At 45.0% G+C, this 12,958-nt stretch overlaps 1 protein-coding gene across 4 annotated transcripts in view; it reads left to right on the forward strand.

The window, feature by feature from the left end:
* VPS35L (VPS35 endosomal protein sorting factor like) overlaps window positions 1–12,958 on the forward strand; it is an 83,074-nt gene that overhangs the window by 7,621 nt on the left and 62,495 nt on the right. For all 4 annotated transcript variants that reach the window (XM_079953724.1, XM_079953721.1, XM_079953723.1 and 1 more), the window contains exons 3-9: window positions 203–367; window positions 3,176–3,298; window positions 4,095–4,119; window positions 5,362–5,438; window positions 6,981–7,109; window positions 9,400–9,484; window positions 11,296–11,355. In XM_079953724.1, coding sequence (XP_079809850.1) covers window positions 203–367; window positions 3,176–3,298; window positions 4,095–4,119; window positions 5,362–5,438; window positions 6,981–7,109; window positions 9,400–9,484; window positions 11,296–11,355 — 664 coding nt within the window. The remainder of the gene's footprint in view (window positions 1–202; window positions 368–3,175; window positions 3,299–4,094; window positions 4,120–5,361; window positions 5,439–6,980; window positions 7,110–9,399; window positions 9,485–11,295; window positions 11,356–12,958) is intronic.

Here is a 12,958-nt window from a genome sequence, read left to right on the forward strand (position 1 = left end):
CTGGGTGTAAGTCCTATTGAACACAGTGGAACTTGCTTCTGCGTAGACAGTTGTACAGTCGCACAGCCTTGGTGCAAGATAGCAGTTTACGGCTGCATTCATATGCACACTTATCTTGGAGTAAGCAAGGCTGAGTAAATGTGCAAAAAATAGTCTTGTTAGTATCTGGCGCTCCTTCTGACTATTATTATGTATTCCTCAGGTAATGGAATCAAAGACAAAGAAATTAGGCCGCAAAGGAAGCACTTCCTCTACTTCCTCCTCCTCTTCCAGTTCAATGATGGATCCCCTGAGCAGTGTGTTGGACGGCACTGATCCTTTGTCATTGTTTGCTGCAACTGCAGATCCCCTGCTGACTGCAACTATGGTAACATTCCTGTCCAATTGACTAGATCCTTGTGAGCCTGCCTGCCTGCAGCTCTGCACTGTGGCCTGTAATGGAATGATGGTGGATTGAGGAAGGGCCATAGCTCAGAGGTAGAGCATCTGCCTTGGGTACAGAAGGTTCCAGGTTCAATTCCTGGCATCTCCAAGCAGGGCTGGGCTGGGGAAAACCCCTGCTTGAATCCCTGGAGAGTCACCTGCTGGTCAATGTAGATGATGATGATGATGATGATGATAATAATTATTTATTATTTATACCACGCCTATCTGGCTGGGTTTCCCCAGCCACTCTGAGCTAGATAAACCAGTGGCCTGACACAATATGAGACAGCTTCCTTTGCTCTGAACCAGGGACTGGGCTTTTTTGGTGGTGGCCCTTAACTTACAGAATCTATTTCATGTTCCTCCATCATTGTTTGTTTTAAAAGGGTTTTGGCTCATTTTTATGAAACAATATACTTTTTATTTAAGTTGCATTTTTTTTTTAATGCTCCACTTTAGATCAGATTCTACTGTCCACCTTAGTATATATGCATATTTGTTTAACTGATAGTGTCTTTTTTATTTCATATATATATATATATATGCAGTACTGCTCCTGAACCAGGTATCAAGGCGATGTACATCACAACATCAAACGCATTCAGGAAACAATTAGAAACAGACAGAGAATCACTGAGCAGGAAAAGAAATTAAGAATTTAGTAAATGCTTGAGTGAACAAAAGTATATTTAATTGCCAGCAAAAAAGCATACTGCTGGGAGAAGGTTGTTTCATAATGTGAGCTGGAAATGTCTGAGAATGTCCTTGTTCTGCTTGCCATCCGGTGGCTCAAAGCAGGCCTTGGCCACCACCAAGAGAGGTGCTTTCAAAGCTCTTGGTAGGCAGGAAGGTTCATCTGGCTGTTTCACCGTTGCATACTGCCTTGTGCCGGTTCTCATGTCCTGAAAGGTGGCTTAAGAAAGATTTTGCTAGTAGTAGATGCACAAATAATAGACCGTGTTTCTGCAGGCATTGCTAGGATGTGTATCATTAGTTATCCGTGTTCAGGGGTGGGAATCCTCGGATCATGGGTGTCAGGCTGGAGGAATCCTCTCCCCCCCCCCGATGGCACCGAGAATCAGGGAGGAAACAAGAAAGTTCTTGTGATTTATTCAGTCATCATGGTGAAAGACAAAGAAATCCAATCATTCCTCCATGATGGAGTTGCTCGCACTGAGCTCCTCCCCTCTTCCCTTCTAACAACAACACCTGCTTCTACAGCGTCTGCCTGGGGCCAACTGTGGTTGTGCCCTTTGTTCTTGCACCGTTAACGAATGCCACGCTTTGGGAGAAGGGGGGTCGGTTATGCTATCCAGTGACATGTCAGCTAGCTGCTCTGTCTCCTCCTCCTTCTCCTAACACTGCATAACTCTACTGTTCTCCTGTCTCTGAGCTGTTATCTTCCTCAAAGCCCTGTTGTAATTCTTTTTTAAAAAAGTATTTTTATTAGGAATTTCAACATAACAATTTATCAAAAATACATCATCCCCGCCCCCTCCATTTTCTCCCTCCTCCCTCCCATTTTCTCCCCTCCCTCTCTCTGGTTTCTCAGCACATATTATTCTCTGCTTGTTATAAAGTTGTAAAAACCCTCAATTTGTCTATCGGTATATTACCAATAAAGAGTTTGTGAATGTTTATTCAAAACCTGCCTAAGAGTTCAGTTCATTTTGTTGTTTCTTTAAGTACTTCGTAAAAGGTTCCCATTCTTCTTTAAAGTCACAGCTATCCTTGTCACGTAATTTATGTGTCAGTTTTGCCAATTCCGCATAATCCATAAGTTTCTCTTGCCATAGTTCTTTCGTCGGGATTTCCTCATTCTTCCATTCTTGTGCTATTAAGACTCCTGCCGCCGTTGTTGCACACATGAAAATGTTTTTTAATTTCCTTGGCAGGTCTTTTCCTACAATCCCTAACAAGAAAGCTTCAGGCTTTTTTACAAATGTTAATTGGAACATTTTCTTCAACTCATTATATATCATTTCCCATTTTTTTTTTATTTTACTACAATCACACCACGTACGATAAAAAGTCCCTTCTTTTTCCTTACATTTCCAACACAGATTTGAACTGGTTTTATACATTCTTCCTAACTGCCCTGGTGTTATATACCATCTATACATCATTTTCATATAGTTTTCTTTCAACAAGGAACAATCTGTGAATTTTAAATCAATTTTCCATAACCTTCCACAATCTTCCAACATGATGTTATGACCTATATCAAAGCCCTGTTGTAATTCGAGACTGCCTTCCTCTTCCCTGGAAGCTACAAGCAAAAAGGGGGGGGGCAGATCACCACTCCTCCTCTTTAGTCCAGTCCCTGACACAGGGCCCAAATGTGGCCCTCTGGGTCTCTCCATCTGGCCCTTGGAACTCTTCCCAGGCCACACCCACTTACTGGCCCTGCTCCACACCCTGAGTGTATTTGCCTGGCTGGAATGTGTGTGCTTGAGCCGGGATAATGTCTGTCGCTTGCCTAGAGGACAAAGAGGACTGTGCAAATGTGTTTAAGAGCCAGCCTACTGCACAAAGATAGAATTTGCACCCCTTGCTCTACCCACATTTGCCTCTGGCCCTGCCCAGCACGGGCGTGTCTGTAAACTCAATGCCACCCTTGCCCTGAAAAATATGGGTGAGATTTATCAGTATTTTTAAATGATGAAATATGCCTTTACAACAACATACCAGTGGCCAAACGTCTCATTTACGTGGAGGATTCTGTGCCTCGCTTCTCTCTCTTCTGCAGGATAGCGCCAGAAAGAAACGGGATAAAGATGATTCCTCGGCTGTTGGCAGTGACTTTGAGCCTTGGTCGAGCAAACGGGCTGACATCCTTGCTCGGTACACAACAAACGAAAAGCTTTCCATTGTGAGTGAACGTTCGGTTATTTTTCAAGAGGAAAGGTGGGATATAAATGCAACAACAACAACTACAACAACAACAATTAATGATAATAATATCAACAAAGTAGGAAAGTAGGTCCAGTCTTTTTGGGTGTGCAAGCACATACAATAAACTTTGATTTAGCATAGCAGATGTTTGTAATGTTCATTTTTAAGCCATTGAGAGAACAGCATAGCATCCTTCTGAATTGTTGTGCATATTTATTCCTAAAGGCACTTAAAAATTAGTGCATGGGAGGGTAGGATGGGCATGGAAATAGCAGTGTAACCATGCCTACTCAGAAGGAAGCCCCATTGGATTCAGTTGGGCCGGAAGTGGGTTTGGGATTACATCCTAAAGCAGCACGACTGAACTTAGGGTTGTATCCAGTGATAGTCATATAGAGAGCAGACCCATTAAAAGGAACAGACATGACCCAGAGCTCATCCATATTTACCTTTTGCCCTGACAAAAGCCTTCATCCCATATGCCCTGTCTTTTATCATGGTTACCGTAAAACCACACTTTTACATCTGAAACAATGTGTTGCCTGAGCTTGAGAGTCTCAGAACTGTTCCTCGGGCAGGATGTTAAACACAACATCCCTCTTAATCCCTGAATATTTTAAATAAAAGTTTAGCATCCTACTCTTAAGAACTCTTAACAACTTTTAATTACAGCCTATCATGGTTCACATTGTTCTGGCTTTTTGTTATACCACTACACCTGTCAGCTGTTGGGAATTATTGCTTTTGAAAACACATGTTTTGTTTCATTGCAGAACTTGTGTATGGGATCTGAAAAAGGTACGTGGTCACTTTAATATGTAGCTCTGTGGAAGGGGGGAAAATGTTTTAAACATGTCACAGAATTGTTTTCTATTTTCCTACTTGCTTATGGGAATATTGAATTTGCCACATAGATATTCCACAGCGCATGGTTACGAGAAAAGCTGGAAATTAGGTGCAAAATATCTCAATAATCTAACTGTGAAACATGAAGTTTCAATAGCCATCGTCCCGTTAAAAGACGTAATTTAGGTTAGTGCTGCTCCAAGTGGTGGTCTGTGGACTGGTACCAGTCCATGAGCAATCAACTGTAGGACCCTAGCAACTCCACCACAGTCCAGGTTGGGTAGGATGCCTTAGGGACCAAGCATAGTATGGTCCCTGGTATTTTGGGGCAGAAAATTGCCAGTCCATCACATCAGATAGCTTGAGAAGCACTGATTTAGGCATTATGTAGTGGCGCTGTGGGTTAAACCACTGAACCTAGGACTTGCCGCTCAGAAGGTCGGTGGTTCAAATCCCCGTGACGGGGTGAGTTCCCGTTGCTCAGTCCCTGCTCCTGCCAACCTAGCAATTCGAAAGCACATCAAAGTGCAAGTAGACAAATAGGTACCGCTCTGGCGGGAAGGTAAATGGCGTTTCCGTGTGCTGCTCTGGTTTGCCAGAAGCGGCTTAGTCATTCTGGCCACATGACCCGGAAGCTGTACGCCGGCTCCCTCGGCCAGTAAAGCGAGATGAGCGCCGCAACCCCAGAGTCGGCCACGACTGGACCTAATGGTCAGGGGTCCCTTTACCTTTACCTGTGAGCGACTGATTTGCACGGGGGTTATGTTCCAGAGCCCCACGTGCGTTGGTGGGGCCTGAGCAAGGCCGCCTCGTTCTTCCTTGTTCCTCTCCCACTCCGCCCTGTTCTGCCTGTTTTTATGACCTTTTGGTTCACATCTGTGGTTGGCTCTCTTCAGAATCGCGCACATATGAGATGCACCTAAAACTGTCACTGCCTGTACATCAGCCCCAAATTAGCAACGAATCCCTCCTTCCCAAATTTATTCAGTGGCTTGTTTGGGAATGGTTTCGTAGGGTCACAGGCTTGTAGAGTTGGAAGGGACCACAAGGGTCATCTAGTCCAAACCCCCTGCAACGCAGGAATCTCTTGTGCAATGTGGGGCTCCAACCCACGACCCTGAGATTAAGAGTCTCATGCTTTGCCGACTGAGCTCTGTTGCAGTTTAAAGCATTCCAGTATGTGATTCCCTTCAGGAAAAGCAACAACTCCTGGATCAGCAGTTTCTGAGAAGGTGCGGACAAGGCTGGAAGAGCTGGATGATCTCGAAGAGGTGAGCGAGCACTTTCATTTCCCTACATTTATACCCCACCACCCTGCTTTTTAAATAAAATATTCAGGGTAGCTCGCAAGACGGAACAAAATAGACTAATGAGGGGAAAAAAACAGCAATAAAGCCAGCAGCAGTTTTCAGACTGGGAAAAAAACAAGGGCAAAATACATGAAAGGATGGTAATCTAAAAATTGGTTGCTGAGATATAAATAATAATAATAATAATAATAATAATAATAATAATAATAATTTTTTATTTATACCCTGCAGCTTCCAACAGAACACTAAAATACAGTAACCTATTAAACATTAAAAGCTTCCCTAAACAGGGCTGCCTTCAGATGTCTTCTAAAAGTCTGGTAGTTGTTTTTCTCTTTGACATCTGGTGGGAGGGCATTCCACAGGGCAGGTGCCACTACTGAGAAGGCTCTCTGCCTGGTTCCCTGTAACTTAGCTCCATGCAGCGAGGGAGCCGCCAGAAGGCCCTTGGCACTGGACCTCAGTGTCCGGGCAGAACAATGGGGGTGGAGACGCTCCTTCAGGTATACTGGACTGAGGCTGTTTAGGGCTTTAAAGGTCAGCACCAACACTTTGAATTGTGCTCGGAAACGTACTGGGAGACAGTGTAGGTCTTTCAAGAATGGTGTTATATGGTCTCAGCAGCCACTCCCAGTCACCAGTCTAGCTGCCGCATTCTGGATTAGTTGTAGTTTCCGGGTCACCTTCAAAGGTAGCCCCACATAGAGCACTTTGCAGTAGTCCAAGCAAGAGATAACTAGAGCATGCAGTACTCTGGTGAGACAGTCCGTGGGCAGGTAGGGTCTCAGCCTGCATACTAGATGGAGCTGATAAACAGCTGCCCTGGACACAGAATTGACCTGCGCCTCTGTGGACATGTTTTGAGACTACAGTTCCCATCATCCCTGACCACTGCTCCTGTTAGCTAGGGATGATTGGAGTTGTAGTCCCAAAACATCTGGAGGGCCGAGTTTGCCTATGCCTGCCTTAAGACCCCTCCTCCGAAGCCCTTTGATTCTGTTGGTTCACTTTATTTCCAGGTCACATTTCATGATTTTAACAATATTTATTCAAAACAAGAGCAGCAGCAGAGCCCTCCGGTGGCCCAGTGCTTGATTTCTAGTTTTTTAAAAATAAAAAGAAAGAAAGAAAGCGTAATAACATCAGTCTTCCCACACCCTACTTCCCAATGTACACCGGCTTCCTGAGAAGCACAGCATTTGATGCATTGATCCTGCAATTTGTAGCGATATAAATATCAAGAGATTCTGCCGGAGGGTAAATCATGCAACCCGGTGGTGCTCTTTGACTGCAGAGGATGCTGCTGGCCTGCTTCAAAGGAGAGCCAAACGCATCCAGCTGCCCTTGAATTTCAATGATAGTTTTGTTATGTAATCTACCACTTGGCAGCTCTGCAGAAGCCAAAGGGAGAGGAGGAAGCTCTTGGAAAAAAAGCTTTCCTTGTTTTTCATACGTTTATAAATTCACTTGTTTTGCACACGGCTTCCTCCTTCTTTTTTCCAGGGGTCACAAAAGGAGCTGTTAAACTTGACTCAGCAAGATTATACAAACCGGATCGAAGAACTCAATCAATCTTTGAAGGATGCTTGGGCCTCGGATCAAAAAGTGAAAGCTCTAAAGATAGTCATACAGGTTAGCGTTACATGTCGAGCGTGTTCTGCACATCATAATGATTGGGGTTAAAGCATAGCGAAAATTGCGTGTTAAAGGTGTTGTTAATTCTGTTGGGCTCCAAAAGGACGCCTAGGAGCAGCGCTGACCCTTAGCCCTTGATCAAGATGCCCGTCTCTCTGAGCCAGACCCACCTCTTTCTTGATGGTGTTACCCTGGGGCGGACCTTGGTAATATGGCTTTTGGAAGGAGGTGCGAGGCTCTGGCAGGGTCCTTGAGCCCTCCTCCTTCCTTCCCAAAGTCTAGAAAGTGCTTGCCCAGCTTTGGGAAGGAAGTAGGAAGGCTCTAGGACCCTGTCAAAGCCCCCACAAGCAGCCACAGGAAGGAGCAGCAGCAGGGGCAGGCGCTGGGTGCCCTGCTGGTGAATGAGCCTCAGCAGATGCACAACGATGCTAATTTGTGATGCCAGCCTCTGGGTGGCTACCAGCTGACCTGCCAGTCTCCCTTCCTCCCGTCTGCTGGTTGTTTGCCTCTTTTACTCTCCCCTCCTCTGCCTATTGCACCTTCTAGGGCAGGAGGCAGAGTGGAATTGAAAGGGCCTCTTAAGCTACGCAGAAGTGGGCAGGAGAAGGAATGCTTGGAAAGGCAGTCGTTGCAATTTTTGTTTAATTCTTCATCCCTGGTTGTTGCAGCGGGAGGGTGGTCTGAGCAGGATCTTTGGGTGTGCTTGCTTTTAGTTCCATGGGGGTGCAGAGTGTAATGGTTATAAGGGGTTACTTGTGTGTAAGTTGCCGTTACTTTCGGCTAGATTGCCTGGCTAACCATGCCTTGGCTGACAGCCCTCCACTCCGTGGCCGGTCAGTCGCTTGCAGAATCCGTCAGTGGGCGTTTCTTGAACCTCTTCCAGCATAGAAGTTGTTTGACGCCCAGTCTCCGCCTACTCTCCCTGCGCGGAACCCGTCTGCGCAAGGAAGGACTGGGCAGAGGTGTGCCTGCACTCTCTCCACTAGTTTCGGGCGAAGAGTCTTGGAGACCCCTCTCCGAATCCTCCATCTCCCTCCCTTCTCTGCTGGTGTTGCACTGAATTCCTCCCCCTCTGCTGGTCCCCTCTCCTGCATCGCTCGGGATCCTTGCCTCCACCTCACTCTCCGATGTCAGTTCCCTGACACAGAGGTGGCCAACAGTTGTGAAAACCTGGAGGGGCCTGGTCCCCCTGTTTTAATTATGATTGCTTATCCTTTAGGGAGGAATGACATCTGGTATATCTATATATCTGGAGTATATTATGGAAGAGTTGTAGCTCGGGGCAGAGCACCTGCTGTGAATGCAGATGGTCCCAGTTTTAATCCCTGGCATCTCTAGGGCTAGGGATGTCCCCTGTCTGAAACCTGCTCCCAGTCGGTGTTGACAGCACTGATCTAGATGGACCAGGGATGCGGGGGGCGATGTGGTCTAAAACACTGAGCCTCTTGGGCTTAACGATCAGAAGGTCGGCAGTTTGAATCCCTGCAACGAGGTGAGCTCCCGTTGCTCTATTGCAGCTCCTGCCAACCTAGCAGTTTGAAAACATGCCAGTGCAGGTAGATAAATATGTACTGCTGCGGTAGGAAGGTAAACGGCGTTTCTGTGTGCTCTGGTTTCCGTCACAGTGTTCCGTTGCACCAGAAGCGGTTTGGTCATGTTGGCCACATTACCCAGAAAGCTGTCTTTGGACAAACACCGGCTCCCTCCGCCTGAAAGCAAGATGAGCACCGCAACCCCATAGTTGCCTTTGACTGGACTTAACCATCCAGGGGTTCTTTACCTTTACCTTACCTAGAGGGACCAGTGCTCTAGCTGTATAAAGGCAGCTTCCAATGTTCATAGGTAAGACAAGCAGTACCAGTAACAGGGCCTTTTTAGTAGTAACGCCAACTTGTACAGCTAGCTCCCTGAAGCCTCCTAAGCCCACTCCTTTCGTGTTTTAAGAGAGTTAGTAAAACACTATGTTTTGGGCAACCTTTTGCTGTTTGATTTTCAGAATGATCATTGGAAGCAGCCTTAGACTACTAGATCATATATTTCCCCCATCTAGCTCAGTAGAGTTTACTCTGACTGGCAGTGCCTCTTTTAGAGCTAAAGTATAGGCCTTTCCAGGGATTGAACCTGGTAACTTCTGCATACAAAACCATGTATCGCTTTGCTGTAGCCTCTCCCTTAGTCACATGCTGTTTTGAATCCCTTTTTTGGCACTTCAAAATAATTTCCTAGTGTAGATATTTTCTTTACTACGTGAACTTAGTCATTTCTTCTTTCTCTTTTCCCTCCTTAGTGTTCTAAACTTCTTTCAGACACAACGGTGATTCAGTTTTATCCAAGCAAATTCGTCTTAATAACAGACATACTTGACACATTTGGTAAGTGCAGACATCTCAAACGTCTCTCCTTTTTCAGATTGAAATTTGTAAGTGCAAACTTGGAAGACAACAAAAATCTTGCACTGGTTTGTGGCTCCTGGAAGGTTGCCTATGAAATAATTCGGCCCTTCTGCTGCATCGAAGCTTCAAGCACCTGTCTTGTTTGTGGCATCATCTTCTTTGAAATGCATTTTGTGGTGGTTTTTCCTGCCCCTCCCCAATGAACACTGGACGTTTCCCTTTCAAAGGTCTTGACCGACTGAAACTTGCTCACTTCTGTGAAATGTTTTTGTTCAGTTAGATAAAAGAGAGTACCAGATGTTCTTTCCTGGACTCAACAAACGTGACCTGAGCAACACGATCTGCCTTGGAACCTCTCATCATAGTTTTTGTGGATCCAAGCCAAAAGTAGTGTTAGCACAACATCTACAGATGTCTTGAGCCTATTTTCTGTACTGCCTGGCTGCAGCCTTGGGTACCTGACACCGATCATACCCTGATATGGAAGCAGAGCTGTTCATGTGCCACTTCCGCCGTCACAAGAATGCCATCCGTGGCAACTGAGGCTGAGCTGTGCTTAACACCATTGAATCTGAGCTGACTTGGGAGTTCAGACTGCAATTGGGCCTCCGCCAAGTTCCTTTACTTAGCAGAGTTTACCTTCCCCTTTTTACATCCACAGCAGATAGCTGGTTGCAGGCTTGTGTAAGCCTCTCACTATTTATACAATTCAATCTGTCTTCAGGTTGAATTGTACGTTCCTGGTAAGTTCCCTTCAATCCCTCTTAAAATAATAAAGATGCCATAATCTTATTCAAAGTCAATAAAAGAAGTTTACTTACATCAGTTCACAGTTGGATCCCTGAAGGCAGACAGTTACAAATATGTACATGTTTTCCCCCATATGGGGGAATAATTCCAGTGCTTCTGCTAGCTGAGAGCTAGCAGAGCAGTCCTAGCTAAAAGCTGGTTAGACAAAGAAGGAAGTGAAAAAGAGAGAGGTGTGCTGCGTGACTCGTCCTTTTGTTACCTGGGCAGGTTAGATCACACCCACCTTCTATCACATGCAAAGGAAGGATGCTCCAACCAGGAGGAACAGAAAGTTTTGACTGGCTGAACCAAACACTCCCTCACATGTCTTCTCTAGCATTACAAGGAATGTTGTACTTGACTGCTCCCAGTGGATTACACCCCACATTTGTCTACAGGAATACATTGGGCTTGTAGCTCAGGGACAGAACACTTGCCTTGCATGCAGAATTTCTCTGCTTCAGTCCCCAGCATCTCCCGGAAGGGCTGGGAGAGAGCCCTGCCTTCTCTGAGTTTATCTCCATTCTGGGTGACATTGTGGATCTACAACAGGGGTGGGGGAACCTCCAGTTTTGTAAACAGCTTAGAGGTTTTCCTACAGTCAGTTTTGCTAAACATACAGAGAAAAATAAATGTTCCTTTCCATGTTGCGTTCAGTGAAAATGGGTGGCAAATCATTTCTTTGAAGTGGTGTTTTAAGTGCAAAAGGAAGTACTAAAGTTGCCTACTTGGCTCCACTAGATGACAGTATAATGTAACAGGAAACAGTTGCATTTGGCAAGTTGAAAACTAGAGCTGTGTGCAAACGGCCCCTCAAAATCTCCACCCAAATTTTGCATTTAACGTGATTTGCAATCTGGATTTAGAATAGAAGTCTTGTTGAAGACTAGATGTATTCTCTCTAGCCCGTAAATCTCAACCCATTATCTTACTGTTTATGTTCATTACATTTGTATCTTAAAATGCATAAGAATGAATAGCTTTTTAAAAAATCCTTGCAGGAAAGCTGGTGTATGAAAGAATCTTCTCCATGTGCACAGATAATCGCAGCTCCTTACCAGGTAACACTATTGCTGTGCTACTTACTTGCAGATTTAGCGTTGTGCCCAGCTAAATTTTACTCAGAGTAGAGTAGACCCATTGGAATTGGTCCTATCCACTAATTCAGGTGGGTTTACGTTGAATAAAACATAACTGGCTACAACCCTTAGGTTATAATCACAGGCATATTTGTTGCAGTTGAATCCCGTGAAATTTATATTTTATTGTGGTTTTATATTTGTTGCAGACCGCTTAGATGTTTTCTGTATGAGTTAGCAATATATACATACTTTTTAAAAAATAAACTAAACATACAGACTTTGGGCTCAGACTTTTAAATTCAGTATTGTTGAAAATTACACAATATGAACACGTCTATCTATTATGGATTACTGCAATGTGTTGTTTGTGGGGCTGCCCTGGAAGACTGTTCAGCAACTGCAGCTGATGCAGAATTCGACAAAAGCCGAATGTTGAGCAGAGCCGGATGGTCTGAATTCTGGCCCAATAGTGCTTGCTGGCATTTAATTTTCTGAACCCAATTGAAAGTGATGGTTTTAACCTTATAAAGCCACAGTTTGGGACCCTGTTACCTTGGAGAATGCATTTTCCCATTATTTGCCAACCAAAATAACCAGAGGCCCTTCACTGCGTTTCCTCACTGGCAGAATGCGGCAACAACAGAACATGTCTTTTCAGTCCTGGCCCCGTCTGTGGAATTCTTTCTCCAGCGTGCCTTGCCTGGCACTGACAGTGACACCTTTTTGGTGCCAGGTTGAAGCCATTTTGCCCAGACATGTGAATGTTAGCTCCTCCTGCAGCAGCTGATATTTTATCTGAGTAATCCTTTGGTGATCATGCTTAAAGCTGAGGGGAAGAAGTGAATTGGCTTCTAGGGTCTGCTTACTTTCAGTGTAACTTATACTGGTTTTGTTTGTTTTTATTCTGTACTGGTGTGTGCTTGCAGGAGGTTGTCTGTGCATGAGAGGTGTGTTTCATAGAATTGTAGAGTCGAAAGGGACCCTGAGGGCCATCTAGTCTAACCCCCTGCAAAGCACATTTGCACACATGTATGCTTGTACAAGTAGTGGATGTCTCTGATCTCCTATGGTACGTGTGTGTCTTGAGAGAAGGGCCATATCTAGGTGGTAGATCAAATACTTTGTCCCAGATTCAATTCCTTCCTGGTACGGCTGAAAAAGACTCCCGTGTGAGACCTTCGAGAGATGGACCAGTGGAACGATTTGCTATAATGCAGCTGCCTTTTCTTTCTTTTAGATGCATGTAAGTGTGTGTGTGTGTGTACAGACACACACACACACACACACACAAGCACATGATGCAATGCGTGTTCCTGTTTCATTTGGTATGCTCCCTTTTTTTGAGGCTAGATCGTCCTCCACCCAAAGCCTGTATAAAAAGGACGACCAAACAGTAAGAATAATAAAAACACAGGAGCCTTGAAATCCTTACAGCAATCACACTGGCATGAGAGACTCTGGCGCAGTGTGTGTAAACAGGCGCAATTTCCTGTGCGGAGCCTCTGTGCCTTGAGCAGCTGTGGGCAAAGCAAGAACATGCTCACTGGTATTTTGTTCTCATTCTTTCCATTCCAATAAAAGG

Source organism: Podarcis cretensis (genome assembly GCF_951804945.1).
Source record: "Podarcis cretensis genome assembly, chromosome: 14".
NCBI lineage: Eukaryota > Metazoa > Chordata > Lepidosauria > Squamata > Lacertidae > Podarcis > Podarcis cretensis.